The 26699-nt window shown below is 47.6% G+C and overlaps 1 protein-coding gene and 1 long non-coding RNA gene across 2 annotated transcripts in view; one reads left to right on the forward strand and one right to left on the reverse strand.

Annotated features, from left to right (window-relative positions):
* Nucleotides 1-258: 258 nt before the first annotated feature.
* The window catches only part of FBXO41 (F-box protein 41), a 60776-nt gene continuing 34335 nt past the window's right edge, over nucleotides 259-26699 (reverse strand). The window contains exons 8-13 of the mRNA XM_083398330.1: nucleotides 24058-24210; nucleotides 14279-14374; nucleotides 11307-11425; nucleotides 9437-9595; nucleotides 5303-5418; nucleotides 259-2159 (exon numbers count right to left, since the gene is read on the reverse strand). Of these exons, the coding sequence (XP_083254456.1) occupies nucleotides 2097-2159; nucleotides 5303-5418; nucleotides 9437-9595; nucleotides 11307-11425; nucleotides 14279-14374; nucleotides 24058-24210 (706 nt within the window). The 3' untranslated portion in view covers nucleotides 259-2096. The remainder of the gene's footprint in view (nucleotides 2160-5302; nucleotides 5419-9436; nucleotides 9596-11306; nucleotides 11426-14278; nucleotides 14375-24057; nucleotides 24211-26699) is intronic.
* Nucleotides 16046-17621, forward strand: LOC310657797. Its single transcript, XR_014501946.1, has 2 exons — nucleotides 16046-16166; nucleotides 17375-17621. It is a non-coding gene; the product is annotated as an uncharacterized lncRNA (long non-coding RNA).

The raw sequence follows: 26699 nt of genomic DNA on the forward strand, positions 1-26699 counted from the left end.
TAACTACAGTTAAGTCCGCAACTTACATTGCAATCTGGGCACTGTGCATAAATCCAAAATTGTGTATAATCAAAACACATGGGGTGCAATGGCGGATAGGATTGCCAAATACTTTTTTCCTGGATTCATGCCCCCTTTAAATTTAATTAAAAAAAATTTTTTTTTGCAAAGTGCATAAAGTTGTATAAGTTGTGGGCTTACTGTACTGAACCGGGAGTCCAACAGCTACTTGATAAGGGTTGGCTCTGATAAGCGTAGGCTCTGAGAAGGGGGTTGCCTTGTTTTTTTCTGGCATGGAGCTTGTGCCTTCATCAGCTGCACACCAGGCAGAAACCCAACAGGTCAGCCTCGCCCCACCCTCCCCAAGAATGGAGATGCTCTGATGGAATAAAAACAGCTCCAGATAATTCCAGCTGATGAAGGCACAGCGTAGCGACCCCCGGCTTAGACTAGAAAATGCTCCCCTCGAGTCCTCTCTCAAGGCCAGCCCTCGACTGCCCCTGGGGATTCAGCATAAATGCTATGCAAGAAAGGATTTCCTCAGGTTGATCAAATGTTTTGGCCGTGAGTTTGTAAGCCAGGCTCCTCCTTGCAGGATCTGGAACCTGCACTTGCTAGCTGTGTCATTTTTGCTGTAGATCCATGGCCACAGCAGGATGCTGACTGCAAACTCCATCCTTCTGCTTCCCCAAGAAATCCAACTGAAGCAAAGCCATCTGCCTGAGAAATTCGGGCAGAGCTGGTTCCTCTCATTTCTGGTAGCTATGTGCTCCCTAAATCTTGGCATAAACGGCAGGGATTGGGAACTGGTTAATGTCAGGGGCCAGTTAATACCTGGAGAGCACTTGCAGATCTGTAAATCGTGGGGGGGGGGGGAGAGACTGGCTCTCCCTGCCTCCTGGAAAGCAGGCAAGCTACGGATGATGGATGGAGGAGGCTTCCATTCAAAGCAGAAACGTCTCCTTTCCACTGTGCCAATTGCCAAACGATTAATCACTCGGCGAAGCCGCCCGCCAGAAGAGGAAGGCAGCGGCTTTCCATGAATCAGGAAAAAGTTGGTGGCAAGAGATGAAAAGAGGATGTTGCAGGCAAAGATGCTTTATGGCCTGTGCAGGAGAGAGAACAAGGGCCCTGGCTCAGCGGCCCAGGTCCTGGGTTCAATCCTCAGCATCTCCTGGGAGGACTGGGAGAGAGACTCCCCGCCTGAAACCATGGAGAGCAGCTCTCAGTCTGTATAGACAATACTGAGCTGGATGGACCAAGGGCCTGACTCTGTATAAGGCAACTTCCTATGTTCCTGGCTCCAAGACAGAAATTGGTCAGGGGGGAGAACATTCCAGGGTTCCTCTGCAAGGTAGGAGATTTGTTTTCTTAGGATTGTAGCGGTCTCTGGCCGCAGGGAAATTCGGATTTGCTTTTTCTTTCATAAGAGAGAGGGGGGGAATCAAAATGAACAGGAATCCCTGCTTCTCCCCACAACAGGAACTGCCCCTCCCTCATTAAAAAACCAAGAGTAAGAGTGAGCGAGAGAAAGAGCCTGAAAGGAAAGAGATGAAATGAGGCTCCGAGGCGATGGAGTTTCAGACGGAAGGAACGACCAGTCGTTTCCACAAAGGAGGAAGGCGAATCTCTGGAGTCGAGCGAGCCCCGTTGATTTGTCACCCTTGGCTGAGAAGTTGTTGAAGGGCGAAAAGAGAGTCTTGACGGCAAAGGAAGGGTCTGCAAAGAAGGGCCAAGCTTCCCTTGCACAGCTGCCTCCGCGAGATGAAAGGAGGAGGAGGAGAAGGAAAAGGGATGTTCCCGCTGGCAGTCTGGAGAAATTCCTTTGCCGGGCGTTTTTGTGTGTGTGTGTTTTCATAGCACCATCATCTCAGCGATACAGCTGACCCTTCACCGCACGGAAAAGGAGCTCGTCGCGCCCAGTCCGGAAGGCCTGCTCAAAGATGCGTGCGCTCGGCTGGGTGCTTCTGAAAGCGCCAGTCCAGAGAACTGAGGCTGGCAGGCAGGCTGCTGGTGTTGGCGCCAGGATGTCTTTACTAACAGACGGGCAGGAGGTGTTAATCTGGGGTGCGCATTGGTCTCTCCCCTTGCAAAGGTTAACAGCCAGCTTCCACCTTAATGTGTAAAATCTTTGAAAAGCCCGGCCTCTTCTTCAGGGCCTGGAAGAGATAGAGAAGAGAGAGATGGCAATAAATTTAAGGGAAATGGTGTGACAGAAGAAACAGGCTGGGCCAGAGCTGCTGCTGCTTCTTAATTCTTTTTAACAACAAAGAATAAAAAATAAAAAGGGAGAACGTGAAAGGATAAACTATAACCCTATAAGAAATAACAATTGCAATTCCATACATACTTACCTAATATATAGATACTGGCATTATCCAAATACATACCGTATTTTTCCATGTATAAGACTAGGTTTCTTAACCAAAAAATTAGGTTTAAAATTGGGGCTCGTCTTATACACGGGTAGTGCTGAGGGGTGTTTTCTTAATCTGGAGTCCCCCAAAATAGGGGGCGTCTTATACATGGGGGCATCTTATACACGGTATGTATTTATTTTTTAACCTGAACGGGTTCCAAATTTCATTATATTTCCCCCCGCAAACTCTGCATCTATAAGCAATCCACTCATAAGTGGTAAGTGCAATCATGTTTTCAATCCATTGATTAAATGGAGGCATCAATTTATCTTTTCAATGCAGCAATATAAGTCTTTTGGCCACAGTAGGAAGACTCCAGTTACGTTCCTCAGTTGTCAAATTCCATGTCGTAGGTATGTAGCTCAAAAGAATATTATCCTCTGTAAATTTTATTTTTTCCCCACACAGTCGTATTTATATAATCCACTACTTTCTCCCAAAACGTAATAAGTATAGGTCATTGTAAAAACAGGTGTTTCAAAGAAATATTATCCTTATTACGTCTCCGACAAGACAGTTCTTTTCTATACAAACGCCGTGGAGTTCCAATAAATTCTAAATGTTTGGGCCAAAGAGAGGGAACGTTTTCTGGCCGGGTGGGTCAGATCCTTATATCCTCAACCTGGGTGAGGGGCAAATTTGACAGGTGAGCGGGATTGCCCATCTGTCAATCACCCTGTGCCAAAGCAGTGGCAGGTGATGTGGCGCTTTGACGCCCCGACTACCGGGACTTCAAAGCGCAGAATGGGGGCTGTTTGAAAGCCCTTTTGCAAACAGGGGAACTGGCACTCGCAGCTTAGATCGAATCAATCTCTGCCCTCCTGTGCACCCACTGACATAACCTGCTATAATTATGATTTATTAAATTCGTATACCACCCTTCAGCAGCAGATCTCAGGTAAGTACATTATATTGGAGCGACTTGTTGTTGTTGTTTAGTCGTTTAGTCATGTCCGACTCTTCGTGACCCCATGGACCAGAGCACGCCAGGCACTCCTGTCTTCCACTGCCTCCCGCAGTTTGGTCAAACTTATGCTGGTAGCTTCGAGAACACTGTCCAACCATCTTGTCCTCTGTCGTCCCCTTCTCCTTGTGCCCTCCATCTTTCCCAACATCAGGTTCTTTTCCAGGGAGTCTTCTCTTTTCACGAGGTGGCCAAAGTATTGGAGCCTCAGCTTCAGGATCTGTCCTTCCAGTGAGCACTCAGGGCTGATTTCCTTAAGAATGGATAGGTTGGATCTTCTTGCAGTCCATGGGACTCTCAAGAGTCTCCTCCAGGTCCAGAATTCAAAAGCATCAATTCTTCGGCGGTCAGCCTTCTTTATGGTCCAGCTCTCACTTCCATACATCACTACTGGGAAAACCATGGCTTTAACTATATGGACCTTTCTTGGCAAGGTGATGTCTCTGCTTTTTAAGATGCTAGGTTTGTCACTGTTTTTCTTCCAAGAAGTAGGATCTCAGGTAAGTTCACATTATATTGGAGTGGCTGGCCAGTGTTAAAAAAAAAATGGCTTTATGGGCCAAATCTGACCTGCAGGCCAGAGGTTCCCCACCCCTGATGTGGGTGAATGAGACTGGCCCTCTAATCTCAGTCTGCCTAAGTCAGTGCTCAGTTGCCTGCATTCTTACCTACAGCCAGTCATGGCATGGCTCTGCTTGTCATTTATTCAGCATTGCCTTCACTGACTGGCAGTGGCGCTCCAGGTTTTGCCAGCTGAAGACTGAAAAAAATGCTTAAAAGTACTTCCCCCTCCCCAAAACCAGAGTCCTTTCTGTTGCAGATAATCCAGACAGAAATTCCCAGGTGTCAAAAAAGGTGATTTATGTATGCCACTACTGCGGCCAGTGTTTTGTTAGTCCCTAAACGGAAAATGAGCGAGGTCCCAACCAAAGAAGAATGGCAGCTTAAGATGACAGAATATGCGCAGCTTGCAGACTTAACATACAGAATAAGAGAACAAGAAGAACATAACGTTTCATGAAGATAGTAAAATGTTTAATGAATATATGGGGGGCGGAATTGTGTACACTTGAAAACGTTGGCATTATTAAGATAAATTCAGCAGCATAAATAAGTTTTGATGGATGTAATAATGGAATACTGAATGGTTTAGTTTGTGTAAAATATGCAGGGATTTAAGATATGAATAATGAACCATGGAAAGCGTAGAAGGGAAGTCATTGCTGGACCCTCGAGTTACGTACCACTCTGGATACGTAACTTTTGTGTTGCGAATGTGGCAAACCCGGAAGTGTATACTTCTGGGTTTTGCTGCGCATGTGCACAGAAGCGGCGCCTCCAGTTATGGACTTTTCAGGTTAAGCACAGACCCCTGGAATGAATTTAATTCGTATCCGGAGGGTCCACTGTATTTTAAACTGTAAAACATAAAATTTAATAAAAATTTCTATATATATATATAAATACAGTAATACAAAGATTCATAAAATGTTTAGGGGTATGCGTACTCCTGTGTCCTTCCCAGAGCAATGGATGCAAACTACAAGAAAGAAGATTCCACCTAAACATTAGGAAGAACTTCCTGACAGTAAGAGCTGTTCGACAGTGGAATTTGCTGCCAAGGAGTGTGGTGGAGTCTCCTTCTTTGGAGGTCTTTAAGCAGAGGCTTGACAACCATATGTCAGGAGTGCTCTGATGGTGTTTCCTGCTTGGCAGGGGGTTGGACTCGATGGCCCTTGTGGTCTCTTCCAACTCTATGATTCTATGATTCCCAGAAAAAGCACTGTATAAAAAGACTGAACCTGGGATCTTTGAGGGTGCGCTCTTGCCACTTCTTTCTCCAAGCAAGCCCATTGCTAAAAAGGAAGAGAAGCAGAACAAGACTAATAAGGATTAGACCACGTGGGAAACTCATTACCTGGAGTTTGGTCACCATTTCCTCAAACATCTTTCTGGCCTCAGAACTGTTTGGTTCCTTAAAGTAGTCCGAGATCCCAACCTGCACCACGATGGACTTCAGGTTCCGGCAAACACCTTTAAGGAAAGAGAAATGTCTTCAGCATGAAATCTGGCTTCCTCTTCTTTTGGGGGGAAAAACCACACATAAGATGTGAAGAAAAAGGCACTCCCCCCTTCTGCTTCATGACCAAGGGGGGGGGGAGTGGGGGGACTTCATGGCTACCAGGGGGAGACCTTAAGCAGGGGTCAGCAAACGTACTGTGCCTCGGGCCGGTGTCTCCAGCGCTGATGCTGATCACACCGCGGGCCAGAGGGTGGGGCAACGCATGCCCATATGCATGCACACATGCTATTTCCGGTACACTTTCGGGTCGGAGGAACACTAGAAATAGCTTGTGCGCATGTGCATGGGCCTCCTCTGACCCCGATGTGCACCGGAAATAACGCTTGCACATGCACAAATAATGCTTGAGCATGTGCACAAGCTATTTCTGGTGCTCCTCCGACCTGGAAGTGGGTAGCTGTGCAGCGCAGCACCGGTAAGAGCGGGCGGTGGGGGTTGCTGCGGGCCGGATAAACGAGTCCCGCAGGCCTTAGTTTGGGGACCCCTGACCTTAAGGGTGTTGTTGTACCACATTGGTGACCCCTGCAGGAGAGAAGCTGCTATTTCACCTTGAACCCTGATGATCTCCACTTTGTATGATCGTGAAAGGTCAGGGTTCTAGTCCTCATGACTGTACAAAAAACAACAACCCAAAGAAGGCTGGGACATTTGCTACAACTCCAGCACCCTTATTATTTAAAGGAACCTCTGAAAAAACTAGAGGGAAAGCCCTTTGCGTAAATCCATTTAAGGCATCGCTTACGTCATTAATTGTGGGTACCAGCTGCCAGAATTCTGCTAAATTAAATGCTAATAATCATCTGCGATATGAGCTAGTAATCACTATTTTGGAAAATTGCTAGCAGCAGCTGATACGGCTGTGCGAGAGGCGAAGTTTGCTTGAGCCGCTCATATCTCTAACCGTGCCTCCTCTACTTTTAATTTAATAAATCGGGCCGTGAGCTTTCAATTAGCAGATAAATCCACAAAGTAGATCAATTAATAGATCCCCAAATTAGTAGATTTAATCAGTGGGGCTCAGAGTTAAGGGGATGCTTGCTAAATTTTGCATGTGCTTTGGCTCTTTCCTAGGGAAAACAGAAGGGAAGTCATGCTATAGGTGGACATTCCTTCTGACAATGGTTATAAATTCCCACGTGAAATAAAACAAAAATAATAGGCTTATTGAGGTCTGGTAACATTCGCACTGCATTTTATTTTACCTAATTAACACAAGCAGGTCAAACAACTAAAAGGTCATTAATTGTTGGGCAGCAATGCTAATTGATTATTTGTGTAAAAAACAGTAGGGTATGTCGCCTAGCAAACTTCCTGGATATCTGTAACGAAGCAGCTCTGGCAGAAAGCCAACCTCTGCTATTTTTAACAGTGAAATTCTCTATAAATACTCTATTTGGCACTTGTTCCTTCACAGCCAAGTCTTAACTGAAAAGAAAACCTGAGCTTCTCTGAAGCTTTGTACCTCTTGATGGGAGAAAAGGTGTGTGAGGAAAGTAGATTTTTCTTCTTTCCCACATATCAGCAGCCAAAATAGACATAAGATCTGGGGTTGCAAGGCCTTTTGGGGGGGTGTCAATAGGACCATTTTTTATTTTGAGTTAGTGCTATGGGTACAAATAAAAAAATGGCTGCCATGGGGTGTGTGACATAACACAAAATGACTGCCATGAGGTTTGTGGCATAGAACAAGATGGCTGCCATGGGGTGTGTGGCATAACACAAAATGGCTGTCGTGAGGTTTGTGGCATAACACAAAATGGCTGCCATGGGGTGTGTGGCATAATACAAAATGGCTGCCATTGGGCGTGTGGCATAATATAAATGGCTGCCAAGGGGTGTGTGTGGCATAATGCAAAATGGCTGCCATGGGGCATGTGGCATAACCCAAAATGGCTGCCATGGGGTGTGTGTCATAACCCTAAATAAGCAAGAAGAGCAAAAAGTACCATACACTCTGGATTTTCGACAGGATTCTACTGATAATTAATACTAATACTAATACTAATACTAATACTAATACTAATACTAATTTATTATTTATACCCTGCCCATCTGGCTGGGCCTCTCCAGCCACTCTGGGCAGCTTCCAACAAAATACTGCCATATTGGTCATACTGGCTGGCACACTGGCACCCATGGGTGCCATGTTGGCAACCTCTGTGATAAAATAAAAAAAAACCAAGCTAATGGCCAGGGCTCCCCCCTCCCCGGCTTGAACTCAATGGAACTCTGTTCTGGCTCCTCTCAGGTGGGCGCCATTGCCCCCATATAAGAGAACGTTCCTAGTGAATTCCAGCACCTCTTTTTCTGGAAAAGTCACACTGCTAATGGCCCTCCTAGTCCAGCGCCCTCCTCTCGCGGTGGCCAGCAGGTGCCCCATTTGGGAAGCCCACAAGCCGCACCTGAGCGCAATGCCGCTGGCCCTGCCTGCCATTTTCCATGGTGGGAGATTTCCCCACAAAACCAGCTCCTGGTACTGAGAGGCTTCCAAAAATGGAGTCAGAACGTAGCTATCATGGCTCATCACCACTCGATCTCCTCCTCCTCCACGCATTTGTCTCATCCTCTCTTAAAGCCATCTGAGTTAAGGAACTGTGTGGATAACTTCTAAAAAGTGCAAAGGAGATGCATGGGCCCCAGTGCAGATTGGGACTGTTATGTACTGAGTTGAATAGGATCCAAACTGCAGCAGTCTGATTGTTCCTAGAACAATAGGATTCAGAATGCAGCAGTCTGATTGGTCCTAGAACAATAGGATTCAGAATGCAGCAGTCTGATTGGTCCTAGAACAATGCAGCAGTCTGGTTGGTTGGCAGGAACCACCCAATCATGCTCCAGATATAAGTGAATCCACAACCTGATTGGCTTACAGTAGAATTCCAGAATTAGCCAATCATGGGCAGCCCATTGTGTAAATAATGTATATAAAGCAGATACTTTGAGGGGACTTTCATTCATTCCTCCTCACCACTATGAGCTGAAGAAAGAGCATGAAATCACTTTGCGACTCTGAGTATATTTCAGGGACCCTCTGCAGCGCACCCATGAATACCACCCCTCAAAAAGGTTTTTTCCAAAATGAAAGTGCCTTTAATTCTCTTTTTAATTTTTTAAAATTTTTTGGAAAAGTAATAATCGTAAATAAATAAGAATAAAAATGTGCACCCCACCACCGAGACCATTCCATTGCAACTATCCAACATCCCAAAATTTCAACACCTCTTGCGATGGTTTGACCCCTTTCCATTTTAACAGCACAAATTCTACAAACACCCTCCATATCTCCTCAAAATCAATTCTCCTGCATATTCCCTATCTTGACTTAATGGCACGTGTTACTTTATAATTACTAGCTATATCCCACACCTCTTTATACCATTCTTCCATCTTATATTGTGCCTGTCCCTTCCTAGCTACAATAATTCGTGCAGCTGTCAATAAATTTGCAAGCTAGTCCTTCATGGCCTCCACACCATCGAAAATTCAAAATAATGCTACCTTTGTACTTTTGGTACATATTTATACCCCCACCACATGTGAACATAATTCCCTGTTTCCTGGTGCCCCCCCCAAAAAAAAAGTTTGGAGGAAGCCATGACAGCTAAGCCACTACAAAACTGATATGTCCTCACAGTAGAGACAGTTCTTCTGAGTCTCTTCCAGCCACCCCGAAAAACACAGGAGAACCTTTGCTGCCCCAACAATGACCGGCCAGTTGGGTTTCCAGGGATCTTATCACTAAGCCCCAACATATGAAGGTCTTGCAGGATCAGGTCCATTTGGTCCAACATCCCCTTCTCACCATGGCCAACTGGACCAGAACCTTCCAGACATCCCATCCCATCATTTGCTGGCTGTCTCCCCCACTTCCTAGGTGCCATCCTAGGTCCAGGAACGTGGCAGGAACCCTCCTGCAGCCCACCTGCCCCGTGGCTTCATTTTTTGGGGGGTTGGTGGTTTCCCACTCACTGTTGAAATGCAGCAAGGCTTTGGGTGTGACCGGGGTGGATGTCAAGACCAGCATCTCCAGCCCCTTCAGGCCTTCCCGACACACCTCGGCCGCCACTTCCTGGTTCACCTCCGTCACGTGGTCCAGCTCCAACACTTGCAGCCGCATGCAGTTCCGGGCTGAGGAGAAAAACAGGCATTTGGGGATCAGCCAGGATTTGCATGACCATTATATTCTATATATTAGATAGATAGATAGATAGATAGATAGATAGATAGATAGATAGACGGATAGATAGACGGATAGATAGACAGATAGATGGAAGATAGATAGATAGATGATAGATGATAGATAGATAGATAGATAGATAGATAGATAGATAGATAGACGAATAGATAGACGGATTGATAGACAGATAGATAGACAGATAGATGGAAGATAGATAGATAGATAGATAGATAGATAGATAGATGGATGGATAGATAGATAGATAGATAGACGGATAGATAGATGGAAGATAGATAGATAGATGATATAGATAGATAGATGGATAGATAGATAATAGATAGATGATATAGACAGATAGAGAGATAGATATAGATATAGATGGGGACGCGGGTGGCGCTGTGGGTTAAACCACAGAGCCTAGGGCTTGGCAATCAGAAGGTTGGCGGTTCGAATCCCCGCGACGGGGTGAGCTCCCATTGCTCGATCCCTGCTCCTGCCAACCTAGCAGTTCGAAAGCACGTCAAACTGCAAGTAGATAAATAGGTACTGCTCCATCAGCAAGGTAAACGGCTTTTCCGTGCACTGCTCTGGTTCGCCAGAAGCGGCTTAGTCATGCTGGCCACCAGTGGCGTAGTGTGGGGGGTGCAGGGGGGGGGGCCCGGCCACACCGGGCGCAACATCTGGGGGGGGGGGCACGCTCGCACTCGCAGCTCTCTGCCCCTACCTGGCTCACTCACTCTCTCTCACTGCAGTGCTGGCTGTGCGAATCCGATCCGAGCCGCCGGGTCGCCACCCACTGTGGACGGGAGGGTGCCAGGCGTGCGGTGTGGTGCGGAGAGAGAGAGAGGGAGTATCTGGGGGAGGGACAGTGCAGCGGGGGGGGGGGCACAAATTACTTGCCCTGCCCCGGGTTAGGGGGCGCAAATTACTTGCCTTGCCCCGGGTGCTGACAACCCACGCTACACCACTGCTGGCCACATGACCCGGAAGCTGTACGCCAGCTCTCTCGGCCAATAAAGTGAGAGGAGCGCTGCAACCCCAGAATCAGCCACGACTGGACTTAACTGTCAGGGGTCCTTTACCTTTACCTAGAATATTTATCAGCCAAAGGCCTGGTTTAAAAGGAACGTTTTCACCTGGTGCCTAAAGATGTATAATTTAGGCACCAGGCGGACCGCCCTTGTTATTGTTAAAGTCCTCATGCAAACACATCATTTAATGGTTTTAAAAAAATTATTCTAATACATTTCAACGCAAGGAAAAACCCCAGTCATTGACAGACTTCCCTTGCTCTCAATTGCTCTCAATTCATGGTTCCTTTTATCTTCCACTTCCTCTGGTGTTTTCTTAGTTTCCCCAGTCTTTCTCTGCTTCTCCCGTTAACTCTCGTTCTAACTTACGCAGCTGAAAATATGACCATCCAGCTATGCTACTTGCCTGCTTATAGCAATTTTTCATATAATCAATAAATAATATCTAGTCCTCCTTATATCTTTTCTCATTTTGGCTTCATATTCTGGTGGTCATGCCTGAAAGAAATCAAACACACCCTCTTGCATTCACCACCGCATTCCCAGAATGCAAAACGTTTGTTGTTCTGCCCCTGGCTTTCCGCCCCCTAGAAGCCCATTTCACAGACGGAGAGCCTGAGGCTAGATTTACCTAAGGAAGCCAATCCTTGCACTCCGCAACCTGCTCCGCCGACGCCCAGCGCCCTCAAATGTGGCCAACACCGCCCAATCATCTGCAGGCAGCGGTTACTGAAGCGGGTTGGTTGCTGGCTGGAAGGGAATTTTTTATTTTTTGGAGGGGGAAAAAAAAGAAGAAGGAGAAGAAGAAGAAGAAGAAAATGCAGACGAGAAGCTGATCAAAGCATTCCAATTTGCATAATGTCATTAACAGGCACAAATTAGGAGAAGAATGTGTCATCTGCCTTGGCTTATGGGAGTTCTGTGCAGTGAAAATAGATGTAATTTAGCTTCAGTTGTTTCCCAGCCCCCCTGAGTAACAAGCAAAGAGAGAAGGCATTTTTAGAAACTTGTTTTATCGCACGTCGGAGGGAGAGAACTAAAGGCAGTGGATGCAAATTCATATCTCGGATTGTGCTGGATTTCCACCCCCCCCCCTTGCATAACAATAAAAAATAAATCCCAAACTGGCACCGGTCTTGAGACTCGCTTCTCTCTTTTTGTCACATATCATTCCGTTGCTGCCTCTCCGTTCTTTACCCTCGTGGAAGCGCGGAGCTGTAAGGGACCCCAGGGGCCATCTAGTCCAGCCCCCTGCAAAGCCAGGAATCGCAACTAAAACACAACAACGACACCAGAGCAGCTTTGTTCGTCCTAAACCCCACCCAGGAACCACTTCCCATTAAAGATCTTGAAGCAATTTCGCAGTGGAGACATCAGCAATAAAAACAACAACAACGCCATGCGTCAAAACCATTCCGTCCGCGCAAGCAATTAAGGACAGCTTGCATATTAAAAATACATTTCGTATGTAAGGACAATTTCAAGTCCCGTATGGATACAGATCTCCACTTAAAAGGCTTGTTGGGAAAGGAGCGTCTTCGACGGGTGTTTAAAAGGTGATGTGGAGCTTGTCAACACTTCCCCCCCGGGGAAACCAATTCTTTGGCGATAAATTGGAACAAACAGCAGTCCACAAAACACCTGATTGCTTTCTGCTCCGAGAAAGCACCAAACTTTGGGTTTCCCAGGGGGGAGGTGGCACGGACCCTCCTGCACCCGAGGGAGGGAAATTGGGACACAACCTCGAAAGAGACCACGCCCCCTCTCACTCATGCCCCGCCCCCTCTGGGCTCCCTCCCCCCCTCGCACTTTTGCCCACTGCCATGGCAGCGGCTGCAGTCTCCAACTCCGAACCCGCCACATCCCCATATGTACTTCCGGAAGCCAGCGCTGCTTCTAGCGGCGATGTGCAGGGACAAGGCAAAGTTTTGCTCCTGTGCTGTGGTTCCCAGCTCCTGGTAATCAGGGGCATTTCTCGCCTCTGACAGCGGAGGTACCAAGTTAATTCTCACCCTTGCGGTGAAATATATCTACAGCGGTACCTCTGGTTGCGAACAGGATCCGTTCCGGAGGCCCATTCGCAACATGAGCAGAACGCAACCTGCGCCTCTGTGTTTGCGCAGGTTGCGATTCACCGCTTCTGCGCATGACGTCATTTTGCGTGTCTGCGCATGCGCAAGCGGCGAAACCCAGAAGTAACCCTTTCCGGTACTTCCAGGTCACCTGAAAACTTTCAACCTGAAGCAAACGTAACATGAGGTATTACTGTATTTCACTTATTTATAGAAGGCCTGTGGTCTCCATTGTTGCCCTACATCATGCATCAGCAAACTAAGGCTCACGGGCTGGATCAGGCCCAATTGCCTTCTGGATCCAGCCCGCAGACGGTCCGGGAATCGCCGCGTGGATTGCCGGTGCGCACGTTCTTTCCCTCTCCCTCATACGGTGGTGGTGTCGCCACCTCCTCCCTCCCTCCCTCCTCCTGGCTTCTCCCTGCCCTGCCTAGAGGAGGAAGGGCAAGCTGTGAAGCTTTGTGTTGATATTGACTACTGTTTCGTAGAATTCTTATTTCGAATGAATGTATGTAAATGAATATATCAAATGCTGTTGAACAGTGCTCATGTCTACGAAACAGTAGTCAATATCCGGAATCACCGTTCAGTGTTGGACATCATATTTGCTGAATACACAAAGTTTCACAGCTTGTCTTTCATCGTACAAAGTCTGGCACCTCGCTTCATTTAAAGATTTTCAGAGACTTTGAGACTAAAGAATTCATTTTGTACTTGTTATGGTTTGAAGGGATTCTATAAAGATTGTCTATTGTGTATGGGCATGGTCATTGTGTTGCCTACACATTCCTGACGCTCCTTGCAACACAGGGGATGGTTGGTTTGGTTACTTAGAGGAGGAAGGGGGCTGGGCTTTGTGGGTGCCAACAGCAGCGCTCAAGCGTCTGCCATTTTAAGCAGCCCCTCTCTGGAGCGGCCCCCTGCTGAAAAACTTTGCTGACCCCTGCCCTACATGGTTCTGTCTGCGAATGGAAAAGCTCTTAGGGGAGGACAATTCTGAGCCGCAAAACAGTGGGAGGAGAAGGGGCCTGACTTTAGCTTCAAATAAATAAACCACAGAGCTCTGCAACTAAGCACGCCATTGCAAGACCTGAAAAGAAATTTCTTTGCCGCATCTAGGGACTCAGCTACATTAGAGAAGAAACAGCGATTTGACTGTGCTATAGTCAAATGCAACACCAGATGGCGCCAGAGAGCAGGAAATTTTAAAACACGATTTTCCATAGAGATTCCCCCCCCTTTTGTTATAATCTAATTTCTGACTTATTTATAGTGGTTTCCCCCCTGTGTCTAGATCCATCCCAGTTGCACTCTGAGAGGTGTTTTTGAAAAGTTTCACATCAGCTACGGCGTGTGAGTCTGACTGCTGCCGCAGTGCTGGCAATCCTCCCTGCACACACAATCTCGCCCATGAAAATTGCCCTGCTGGTGGTGCTATTTCCCATGCATGTGTGTGTGTGTGCATGGAGGAAAAAGAGGAAAACACTAGCAAAGGTGCCAGGGTATTAAATGCACGCTCCGGCATTCTTACCAAGGGTGCAACGGCGCCACCTGTAAGGAGATGATGTCTCGACAGCCTGCTCCCAGCGCCCAGATAACCTCATGGCCCACAGGGTCAGTGGAACTCCTGCAACAAAGAAATGGGAGATGAACAAATCCATAGGAGCAGATGAGCGTCAAATTGCATGTGATCCACCCTCTCCCACAACTCAGGTGATCTTTAGATTCCTCAAAAATGGCATCTTTGGCAGGTGGAGTCTGCGTTGATGAAAATAGAAGCATAGTCAAACGAAGAAGTACTGGAGAGCGTGAATTGTGTTTCATGGGAATTAGTAGGAGGAGGATTTAGATTTAGGATTTAGCAAAGCGAGTGAAAATTATTGATTGATTGATTGGGGTGGAGCGTCCTCACCCCCATCGTTTAGCCCAGAAACTGAGGTCCAGCTCCAGGGGCCTTCTGGCGGTTCCCTCCCTGCGAGATGTGAGGTTGCAGGGAACCAGGCAGAGGGCCTTCTCGGTGGTGGCGCCTGCCCTGTGGAACGCCCTCCCATCCGATGTCAAGGAAATAAACAACTATCTGACTTTTAGAAGACATCTGAAGGCAGCCCTGTTTAGGGAAGTTTTTAATGTTTGATGTTTTATTGTGTTTTTTAATATTCTGTTGGGAGCCGCCCAGAGTGGCTGGGAAAATCCAGGTATAGTATGTATGTATGTATGTATGTATGTATGTATGTATAAATAAATAACTAGCCTGGAAGGAGCATGAAGTGTCTCCTGACACAGGTACTGCCCTTAGCAGGTAATGCCATCATCATCATGTGCCAATAGTGACCAGGCCAATGAACTGGCCAATTGCCAGGTTTTTGTACATTTTGAAGGGACATTGTAGCGGGCGCCTTCTCCCACACCCCTTCCCTCCCACCCCAGGATTTCCGATATGAAAAACGTCTCAGGTTCGTCCCTCTTTTGGGTGGAAGAGGCAAAAGGGTAGGCCCAGGCAAAGCCCCCGGGGTGAGAATTACCTGGTGCCGCCGCTCTACCTAAAAGGTAAGCTTTGCTGTTTTCTAATTTGTGAATGACCTACTTCTACGCTTCGGTTGAGCCTAAAAATAAGCAGAATCATATTATCCGGAACGCTCATCCATCTCCCAGGAAGCCGCCTGCCAAGGCGCCCCGACCGGCTTGGCTTGCCGTTAATTAAAACACGTGGGCAGGATGCTGAGCTGCCAAGCAGGAGCTGCCCAGGTGGGCCTGATCCTGCCGGGTGGACGGGGATGAACGAGGGAAGAAGGGAAGGAAGGAGAGAGGAAACATGGAGACAGAGGAACAGCAAAAGCTGCCTTGTGCCAACGGCCCCCCCAGCCCAGCGTCCTGCTCTCATAACGGCCAACCAGATGCCTCAATGGGAATCTCGCAAGTAGGATTCGAACACAGGAGCCATCTTCCCTCCTGTGGTTTCCAGGAACCGGAATTCAGAAACCTCCGACGGTGAAGGGCAAAGCGTAGCCATAATACCAACAGCCAACAACATCCATCTCCTCCATGCCTGGGCTTTGTTAGCCCATGCTAACAAAGACACAGGTAAGCCCTACACCATGGGTTGGCAAACTAAGGCCCACGGGCCGGATCAGGCCCAATTGCCTTCTGGGTCCAGCCCACGGAAGGTCTAGGAATCACTGTGGATCGCCAGCACACACATTCTTTCCCTCTCCCTCCCATGGCAGTGACAAGCCTCCTCCCTCCCTCTCTTCTCCTGGCTTCTCCCTGCCCTGCCTAGAGGAGGAAGGGGGCTGGGCCTTGTTCGCACCAGCATCAGCAGCGCTCGAGCGTCCGCCATTTTAAGCAGCCCCTCTCCAAAGCCCTTTTGTGCGCCGCTCCTCGTCCCGCCGCCACCAGTCCCTGCCGCTTGCAAGACACAGGTAAGCAAGCCACCGGGGCTCATGGTGCCCTTGCATCATTTTTGTTCCCAAAATATAGTCCGGCCCCCCACAAGGTCCGAGGGACAGTGGAGCGGCCCCCTGCTGAAAAGGCTTGCTGACCCCTGCCCTGCATGGTTCTGTCTGCGAATGGAAAAGCACTTAGGGGAGGGCGATTCTGAGCTGCAAAACGGTGGGAGGAAAAGGGGCTGCTGCCTGCTCGGCCTGACTTTAGCTTCAAATAAATAAACCACAGAGCTCTGCAACTAAGCACGCCATTGTGAGACCTGAAAACAAATTTCTTTGCAGAATCTAGGGACTCAGCTACATTAGTGAACTAACAGCGATTTGAATGAGCTATGAACATGCAACACCAGATGGCGCCAGAGAGCAGGAAATTTTTTAAACACAATTTTCCATAGAGATTCTCCCCCTTTTATTATAATTTAATTTCTGACTTATTTATAGTGGTTTTCCCCCTGTGGCTTGATCCATCCCATCCTCTCCTCCATGCATTTGTCCGATCCCCTTTTAAATGCATCCAAGCTGGTTGGCATCACAGCCTCCTGTGGGAGGGAGTTCCACAGGTTAACTGTGGAAGTTAGTACTTTCCTTTTTTCTGACCTTAATCCTCTAGCAGTTGCTTCCGCTGGATGTTCATGGGCTAATAATAATAATAATAATAATAATAATAATATATTCTTTATACCCCACCCATCTGGCTGGGTTTCCCCAGCCATCTGGACGGCTCCCAACAAAATACTAAAATACAGTAACCTATTAAACATTAAAAGCTTCCCTAAACAGGGCTGCCTTCAGATGTCTTCTAAAAGTTTGGTAGTTATTTTTCTCTTTGACATCTGCTGGGAGGGTGTTCCACAGGGCGGGTGCCACCACCGAGAAGGCCCTCTGCCTGGTTCCCTGTAACTTGACTTCTCGCAAGGAGGGAACCGCCAGAAGGCCCTCGGAGCTGGACCTCAGTGTCCGGGCAGAAGGAGAGAGGAAAACGTTTTTCCATCCGCTTTCTTATTATCCTGCCAGCTCGTACCCATGCCTTTTCTCTGAACTAGACCGAGTAGCCTCTTATGGGCTGAGTAGCAGCAGTCTTGGGAGGTGGACTGGGGCTGCCTAGAAGGAAAAGTCACAGCAAAAGCTGCTGTTCCTGGAGCAATAAAGTGGATGGCAAGAACTGACCGCTGATGGTTTTGCAGGATTCGTTGCCAGCAGTGAAAGCCAGATCGGGTTCAACAGCACTGTCTCAGATGGGAAAGATATGCATGGACTAGCAGGCAGAGCAAATGTCAGGCGAGCACTTTTTCTGTGCTCATGCAATCTGCCGCAGGAAATCATCCAAATGAAGGAGAGGCGAAAGGCCCCACGATCGTCTGCACGCCAATCACTGTATGAGTCCATCTGCCTTGAATTTCTTTCATGATTAAAGTCTAGCATCTTTTCAAAGCGAATTTGTTTCACTGCGTCCCCTGCTCCGTTCACAAGAGACTTGTTGCTGATTGTGCCTGCTGGTCCAATCCCGCTGCAATGTAGGTATTGCAACACTCAGCCCCCCATCCAATTTGAACCCGGATCCCGCTTAGCTTTGCAAAATGTGACAGCAGTTTCATTAGGCAGGAAACTCAGCCAAGTCTGTGAAGGGCCAATAAAGGGTTAACTCCAGCTTTGAAGGGTGTGATCTGCTGACAGGCATACTCCATGATGGGTGCCATTCTGCATTTGTGAGCGCTTGATCGCGTGGCGGCACCTAAACTTTGGAACTCCCCGCCAATTGAGACCAGACAGGCCCCTTCACTGTACCTGTTTCTATGCAATCCTGCCAGACTGTATAATAAATATATATTATAATTATACATGTATGGACCTTATGCATGAATGGAATATAGAATGAACTGATCCACTGGGTCTTCTGCTTTTTCCGTTGAACTTTATGAGACTTCCCTGGAAATCTACATTTGATACAATAAATAGTATACCTTATTTATTCAAAACTACAGCCGATTACGTCTTGTGTGTTTTTTGAGTATGTTTCACGTAATCATAGGTTTGTTGTTGTTTTGCTAATGATCCTGCCAGACTGAGCAGGATTTAACCCCATTCATTAGCTGCTGGAAACAGGGACGCACAGCCAACACAGGATTTAACCCTACCCTAGCAGCCTTCAGATGTTGCCAGCTGATGGGTGCCTGGCTGGGTGAAATGGGCACTGCCAGCCACACAGCAGATAGTTAACTCTATGTACCTCCCGCTAAGGGACTGTGCTCATGCAGCCAGAGACTATGCCTGCATGGGAGCTGCCTTTGCTCATCCCTTTTCAGACCACCGCTGGTTCTGGGAGACAGTGGTGCAGGAGAGGCTGGGGAAACACCCAGCCCTTCACTTGCCCGGCCTGCCTCTTTCTCTTCTTCCAACACATCCTGCGCTCCCCTCTCCAGATCTGAACCTCCAAGGAGGGAGAGTCCACCACTTCTACTGTCAAACAGCTCTGACAGACAGAAGGTCTTTCCATACGTCTAGTCGGAATCTCCATTCTTGTAACTTGAAGCCACTGGTTCGAGTCCTGCCCTCCAGGGCAGGAGAAAACAAGCTTGTTCCCTCTTCCATGTGACAGCCCCAGAGATATTTGAAGATCCTATCTCCTCTCAGTCTCCTCTTTACCAGGCAGAACATGCCCAGGTCCCTCATACTGTTTTTGGGGGACAAGAGGCGGGCGGGCGGGTGTGGAGGACTCCCTGGTCCTGAATGGGGTAACTGTGCCCCTGAAGGACCAGGTGCGCAGCCTGGGAGTCATTCTGGACTCACAGCTGTCCATGGAGGCACAGGTCAATTCTGTGTCCAGGGCAGCTGCTTATCAGCTCCATCTGGTACGCAGGCTGAGACTGTACCTGCCCACAGACTGTCTCGCCAGAGTGGTGCATGCTCTAGTTATCTCCTGCTTGGACTACTGCAATGCACTCTACGTGGGGCTACCTTTGAAGGTGACCTGGAAACTGCAATTAATCCAGAATGCGGCAGCTAGACTGGTGACCGGGAGCGGCCGCTGAGACCACGTAACACCGGTCTTGAAAGACCTACATCAGCTCCCAGTGCGTTTCCAAGCACAATTCAAAGTGTTGGTGCTGACCTTTAAATCCCTAAACGGCCTCGGCCCAGTAGGAGGGTCTCCAGCCCCATCGTTCTGAGGCTGTTTAGGGCTTTAAAGGTCAACACCAACACTTTGAATTGTGCTCAGAAATGTACTGGGAGCCAATGTAGGGAACCCATTTAAGAACTCTATGCGGGCTCCTGAATACCCCATAAGGGAAAGGGAGCCGATTTTCTTATAACAGTGGGAACGCTGTGACCTTTTTCTCACCGGGAGATGCTCAGAGATGCTCAGGCTCTCAGAGCGAGCCCACCCCAGCCTCTTGTTTCGCAAAGAGCCACCCACAGCTCCTCTGCGCATCCCAGATGTGTTCTCCACGCCAGCTCAGCCTCCTAATCTAAGACAATCTCACCAGCCCATTCAAGCTGGGCTAATTGCACGGTTTCTCCCAGACGTCCTGACACGGGGACAGTTGTGCACTCCCCCGCTGGCACGCTAAGCCGCTTCGCCATGGCAGTCTTGCCGAGGACAAAGCCCAGCCATCCTGTGCTGTAAACAAAATCTGCCCTTATTCCCTTATGGGGGACACAAGAGCTCTTATAGAGTCTTTACGTGGGTTCCCTATTGGTAGGAGAAAAGAACAGAGACCATCCAGAGAATATTGAGAAGCAAAGCAGCTAGTAAGCCTGATCTTTATTGATCTGTTGCAACAGGGTGCCCCCTTCACATGCAGGAAAGGAGGAGGACCTCAAACGATGGCGCGCAAGGCCTTATGTAGACATTTTAAATTCCCTGCCCTGGAGCTCAAGACCACCCCTCCATACATCATACATACACCACAGAAGGGGTGTAACCCAAGACCACCCCCCACAAACATCATACCTACATCACAGAAAAGGTGGTCTACAACAGAAATTTGAGTGTTGTTGTTTTTCCGTCTGGCAGGGATTCTGATAATGCCTTATCTGATTGCCTTTCCTGGTAGTCTGCCCATTCCGTTTGAAATGGTGATTGCTTAATTCCTGTGACAATGGGTAGATTCCGTCACCCTGCTCCCTCCTTGCAGAGAAACATTTGGTCTGTTTGGGAGTCAAAATGGTTTCAGGAGGTCTTCCAGTGCTGCTCCAGATTGGTACATTTATGAATATTCATTATACATATATGACCTTAAAATTCTATTACGGATGCTCGCCTAGCCTCCCTCCCTCCTGTTTACTTGTCACACCCCCAGGCTCGGAGCGAAGAAAAGGTTCCTTATTATTTCACACCTCCGCTGTCTTTTCGCTGCTCTTGGGCGGCCTGTGATGTTCTCAGGGGGTCTTTGCCATCGACCTGGGATGGAGGGCAAAGGCCTCCTTCTCCCCGATCTCCTGGCACACAGGGGAATATGGATTCATTTCCGAATGAATGAGCAATTGGAGCAAAGGGAGTCCTTTCCATTCAGTTTTCGTTCATAGGGACACAGGAAGGTGCTTTATTCAGAATCAGGATGCGCCAAATTTTCCCCAGCCCTGTCTGGAGATGGGGAGATCAAACAGCAACAGTCTGATGACTTGGGTCCTCAGAAAAGGTCAGCAAAATTGGCCACCGCCAGCCTACCATTCATTCCATTTCCTATTTTAAAAATTATTTATTCCTTAAGGGGAAGACAGATTGTGAAGCTGAGGCTCCAAGACTTTGGCCACCTCATGAGAAGAGAAGACTCCCTGGAAAAGACCCTGATGTTAGGAAAGATGGAGGGCACAAGGAGAAGGGGATGACAGAGGACGAGATGGTGGGACAGTGTTCTCGAAGCTACCAGCATGAGTTTGACCAAACTGCGGGAGGCAGTGGAAGACAGGAGGGCCTGGCGTGCTCTGGTCCAGGGGGTCAAGAAGAATCGGACACGAATAAACGACTAAACAACAACAAGGGGAAGAAATGGAGGCAGTGAGAGATTTTACTTTCTTGGGCTCCATGATGACTGCAGATGGTGACAGCAGTCATGAAATTAAGAGACGCCTGCTTCTTGGGAGAAAAGCAATGACAAACCTAGACAGCATCTTAAAAAGCAGAGACATCACCTTGCCAACAAAGGTCCGTATAGTTAAAGCTATGGTTTTCCCAGTAGTGATGTATGGAAGTGAGAGCTGGACCATAAAGAAGGCCGATCGCCAAAGAATTCACACTTTTGAATTATGGTGCTGGAGGAGACTCTTGAGAGTCCAATGGATTGCAAGAAGATCAAACCGATCCATTCTAAAGGAAATCAGCCCTAGGTGCTCACTGGAAGGACGGATCGTGAAGCTGAGGCTCCAAGACTTTGGCCACCTCATGAGAAGAGAAGACTCACTGGAAAAGACCCTGATGTTGGGAAAGATGGAGGGCACAAGGAGAAGGGGACGACGGAGGACGAGATGGTGGGACAGTGTTCTCGAAGCTTCGAACGTGAGTTTGACCAAGCTGCGGGAGGCAGTGGAAGACAGGAGTGCCTGGCGTGCTCTGGCCCAACGGGTCATGAAGAGTCGGACACGACTAAACAACTAAACAAACAAACAAACAAAAACCACTCTGCTCCCTTTCACTCACCAAACCTCACAGCTGCATCTCCCTCCCTGAACCAGAAAAGCAATCATTTCTCTCAAAACAACAGCTCAGCCAGACACACAGAAGATCAGCTGGCAAAGCACACACGCCCTTCTCTCGATGCCAGGAAAACACTCTGTGCCTCCCCAGATGCTACTACAGGGCAGGACTATTTTAAAAAATTCTATCTAAAAAGTTGCGACCCCCTAGCCATACTGAGTTTTTCTTTCCAATTGTGTTTTTCCTCCATTTGCAGTACAGAATTCTGTGGCCAGGCGACAGCATTTGATGCCAAGACAGGGAAGAAAAAGAAGAACTCTACAGCTTGCATAAATTACAGTAATTAAGTAATTTTGCATATGCCGATTGACGGGCTAGCCTGATCGTTGGCTGCAGGCCTCCCACCCAGCTTGCATAAACGGTGGTAATTAAGTGGCTTTGCATATATGCCGATTGACAGCGGGGAAAAAATATTTGGCTGAAGACCTCCCACTCAGGAAGGTCTTTGAGAATCTTATATGCAACGGCCGCAGCTTGGACTTTGGTGGCAAAGGGGTGGAAGGAACAAGAAGCCCCGACAATAACAAACTGGCATTACAAGCTACAGGAATTTGCTGAAATGGCGCATTCAACAAATACCCTGAGAGGCAATTCAAAACAAAAATTTATGGAAAAGTGGGATAGATATAGAACATATGTTCAAAAATACAGCAAAGGTTCACTATCTATGCTAGCAATTGATTGACGTTGGAGTGAGACTGAGTTGAGAAATAAGACCAAGAGCACATATTGATATAGGAATGTATTAGATAATATGTAAAGAAATATACAATAATAAGAGTGCATTCATTTGTAAAAATGGAATATACAACGGGAAAGACAGGAAGTCTAGTGTGTTGGTATGTATGTAATTTGGGGGGGGGGATTTATTTTTGTTTTTTCTCTTTGTTCTTTTTTTTGTTTCATTTTCTTTCTAGGTATATAAAATTTGTATATAATTTTCGTATACATGTTGGAAATTATATTATAGTAAGTCCTGTAATGTAATATGGCAACTTTTACTGATGTAATGTAAGAATGTTAACAAATAAATAAAATGTAAATTAAAAAAAGAAAGAAAGAAAAAGAGAATCTGCCTAGGGTCCAGTTTTGCCAGCGGAAAACGAGGTTAGGTTCTGCTTCTTATTTACCGGTATTTTATCTGATTTTTTTGCGTTTCTTTCTGTTTTTCTCCCCCTCCTCATTTCATCCCCACAACAGGCCTGTGAGGTAGGCTAGGCTGAGATGCGGCGACTGGCCCAAGGTTACAACCAGAGAGCTTCATCCCTAGCCGAGCCGGGACTTGAACCCTGCTCTCTCCCAGGTCCTAGTCTGGCGCTCTAACCACTGCACCACACTGCCACATTTCTAAATTGGTTGAGAACCACATTTGGTCTCGAACTCGCCAAAATGACAGAATTAATAAGAAACCACTCAGGCGATAAGGTTAAAAAAAGAATGGGATTTCAAAAATTACCTGACAAAATTCCAATAACAACACTCAGTTGTGCCTAGATTAATTCCACAGATATAAGGGAATTCTCTTTTTCAACAGTTGAATACAGATAATTTAAATGTAAGAGAAATGTTGAAGCCGCATAGAGATAGGGGGAAGTCGACAAACATATAAGGGACTCAAACCAGTATAGTGAAACGGAAAGAAAGTGACTGCAAAGAATGAAAACGAAAAGGAGAAATATGAAGGTACAGTGGTACCTCGGGTTAAGTACTTAATTCATTCCGGAGGTCCATTCTTAACCTGAAACTGTTCTTAACCTGAAGCACCACTTTAGCTAATGGGGGCTCCCGCGGCCGCTGCGCCACCAGAGCACGATTTCTGTTCTCATCCTGAAGCAAAGTTCTTAACCTGAGGTAATATTCCTGGGTTAGCGGAGTCTGTAACCTGAAGCGTATGTAACCCGAGGTACCACTGTAATTTCTTTCTAGCAATTTTGTCTATAGATTATTCAAATCATGGTTTGTACTCCTTGAATAATTTTGTGTATTTGACAAATATCTTTTCTTTCTTTCTTTCTTTCTTTCTTTCTTTCTTTTTCTTTTTCTTTTTCTTTTTCTGTTATGTATTGTTTTTTTCTTTTCGGTATGTGTAAATTTTAAAAAATGCAATTATTATTATTATTATTATTATTATTATTATTATTATTAAAAGAGAGTTGTATTTTGTCCGCCTACCGGTAGGTGACGGCTTGGAGCGCTCGACAGTAGCAGCTGGCCAGCCAGAGTGAGCGATCTGTCAAGATGTTGGGGCAGTGCGAAATCCGGAGAATCAAGAGGTTGCTTCCGGTGGCCTTCAGCAGCGACTCCAGGCCAGCTTCGAGGCAGCCCCTGCGAAGGAAAGGTCCATATCATCAGAATTGTAGAGTTGGAAGGGACCACGAGGGTCATCTAGACCAACCCCCTTTAATACATGACTCCTTTGCCCAATGTGGGGCTCGAACCCACAACCCTGAGATTAAGACTCTTGTGCTCTACCATTGAGTTGTCCAAATGGCGAAGGGGAAGAAGGCAGCCAGGGCAGATCTTTGCACCACAAAACCCCGGGCAGTTTTATACGTCTTTAACTGCCATGGCTTCCTTCAGTAAGCAACCAAACCAACCCCTGCGTTGCAAAGAGAACACCAACAATGTCTAGGCAACACGATGGCATGTACATACGCAATAAACAATCTTTTATAGAATTCTTTCAGACCCTAACAAGTCCAAAATGAAATCTTTAGACTCAAAGTCTCTGAAAATCTTTAAATGAAGCGAGGTACCAGACTTTGTACGATGAAAGACAAGCTGTGAAGCTTTGTGTATTCAGCAGATATGATGTCCAACACTGAACAGTGATTCTGGATATAGACTCCTGTTTCGTAGAATTCTTCGTCGGCGTGGTGGGAGGATACAGAATTGCTTCATAAGCCCATCTTATTTCGAATGAATGTATGTAAATGAATATATCAAATGCTGTGGATCAGTGCTGATGTAATAATAATTGATATTTTCATTTACATACATTCATTCAAAATAAGATGAGTCTTTCATCGTACAAAGTCTGGTACCTCACTTCATTTAAAGATTTTCAGAGACTATAGATTTCATTTTGGACTTTGTTAGGGTCTGAAGGAATTCTATAAAACATTGTTTATTGCGTATGTACATGGCCATTGTGTTGCTGATGATGGCTTCCTTCAGAGCAGGGGTCGGCAAGGTTTATCTTGCCTGGGCCGGATCGGTCCCATGGAGACCCCCCTGTGGGCTGGGTTGTGTGAGCGTCCGCGATTTTCGGCGTCTGCGCGTGTGCAGACGCGATTTCTGGCACCGCTGATGCTGCAGTGATGGCGGTGGCAGAGGGGCGGCTGCCGCCTTGACCTCACATTTCCCCTTCCTCCGAGGCTTCTATCTCCTTTCTCCATGAGCCTGGGCAGCCCTTGAGTTGTTGGTTCTTCAGTGGTGGTGGGGAAGCGGTGCGAGGTGGGTCATGCATGGAAGGTGGAGGAGGAGGGCTGAGAGCGGCGGCGAGGCTCGGGCAGCGCAATGCCTCCCTTCCCATTGGAGCTGCCCCAGTCCCATTCCTACTCCTGGCTTGCATGCAAGCTCTGATAGGCAGCATGAATCCTCCCTTCCCAGCTTAGTTGCTGGGGTCAGGGAAGGTGGAGGCAGCCTGGAAGCTGCATCTGAGAGCCCCTGCACCACCATCAGATGGGGACTTCTGAGCATCTCCTGAAGCCAGCCAGAGCCAACTGCTCCGGGCTGCTGAGACTGCCGCTGCTGCGTTTCCCGGGGACATTAGATGAAGTCCGGGGATGGAATTTGTCCAGGGAATTATTCGCAAACCCGGGGACTTTCCCCAGGAAATGGGACGTCTGGTAATCCTATACCCAGAGGTCTCAGGGCGGTTCACAGAAAAGATCACAATATATAAAATCAAAATAAGAATAACCCAGTGACACTCCAGAGCAGTATGAAACAATCTTGCTCCATCTTCCATGCAACAGCCTTTGAGATATTTGAAGATGGCTCTCATATATCCTATCAGTCTCCTCTTTTCCAGGCTAAACATACCCAGCTCCTTCGACCGTTCCTCATAAGGCCTGGTTTCCAAACCTTTGATCATCTTGGTCGCCCACCTCTGCACACCTTCCAGCTTGTCAACTTCCTTCTGAAATTGTGGTGCCCAGAACTAGACACAGTATTCCAGGTGTGGTCTGACCAGGGCAGAATAGAGCGGGACTATTCCTTCCCTTGATCTGGACACTAGACTTCTGTTGATGCAGCCTAGAATAGCATTAGCTTTTTTTGTTGCCGCCTCACACTGTGGACTTACGTTAAGCCTGATATTTGAAGATGGCTCTCATAGCTCCTCTCAGTCTCCTCCTCTTTTCCAGGCTAAACAACCCTGCTCCCTCGACCGTTCCTCATCAGGCTTGGTTTCCAGACCCTTGAACATATTGGTTGCCCACTGTCAGGGGACTGCTATCAGAACAGGGGAGGGAGGCAGGGGGGCTGTTGGGATACAGAGAGCCTCCAAAACTCCTGAGGAGATGTTCCTCTTCCAGCGTTGGGAAAAGCCACACCTCCAGTGGAGAAGAGAGGGAAGGGGCCAGCCAAGCGAGGAAAGGGCTTGAGGATGCTGCTGAGAGCTCCAGCGCCTCACCTCGCCAGGCTGGCCAGGAGGGACGCACGCCCCTTCCGTCACCCAGCTTGTGCAGAGGGGTGAAACTCAAGGAGGGGACGAGGAGGGTTGGGGTGTCAAAGTTCTTATGTTCGGGGAGAAACCAGAAGGGGCCACTCCCGGATTCTGCAAGTGACCTGCGCCGGGCTCCCACTGC

Source organism: Podarcis tiliguerta (genome assembly GCF_965153285.1).
Source record: "Podarcis tiliguerta genome assembly, chromosome: 9".
NCBI lineage: Eukaryota > Metazoa > Chordata > Lepidosauria > Squamata > Lacertidae > Podarcis > Podarcis tiliguerta.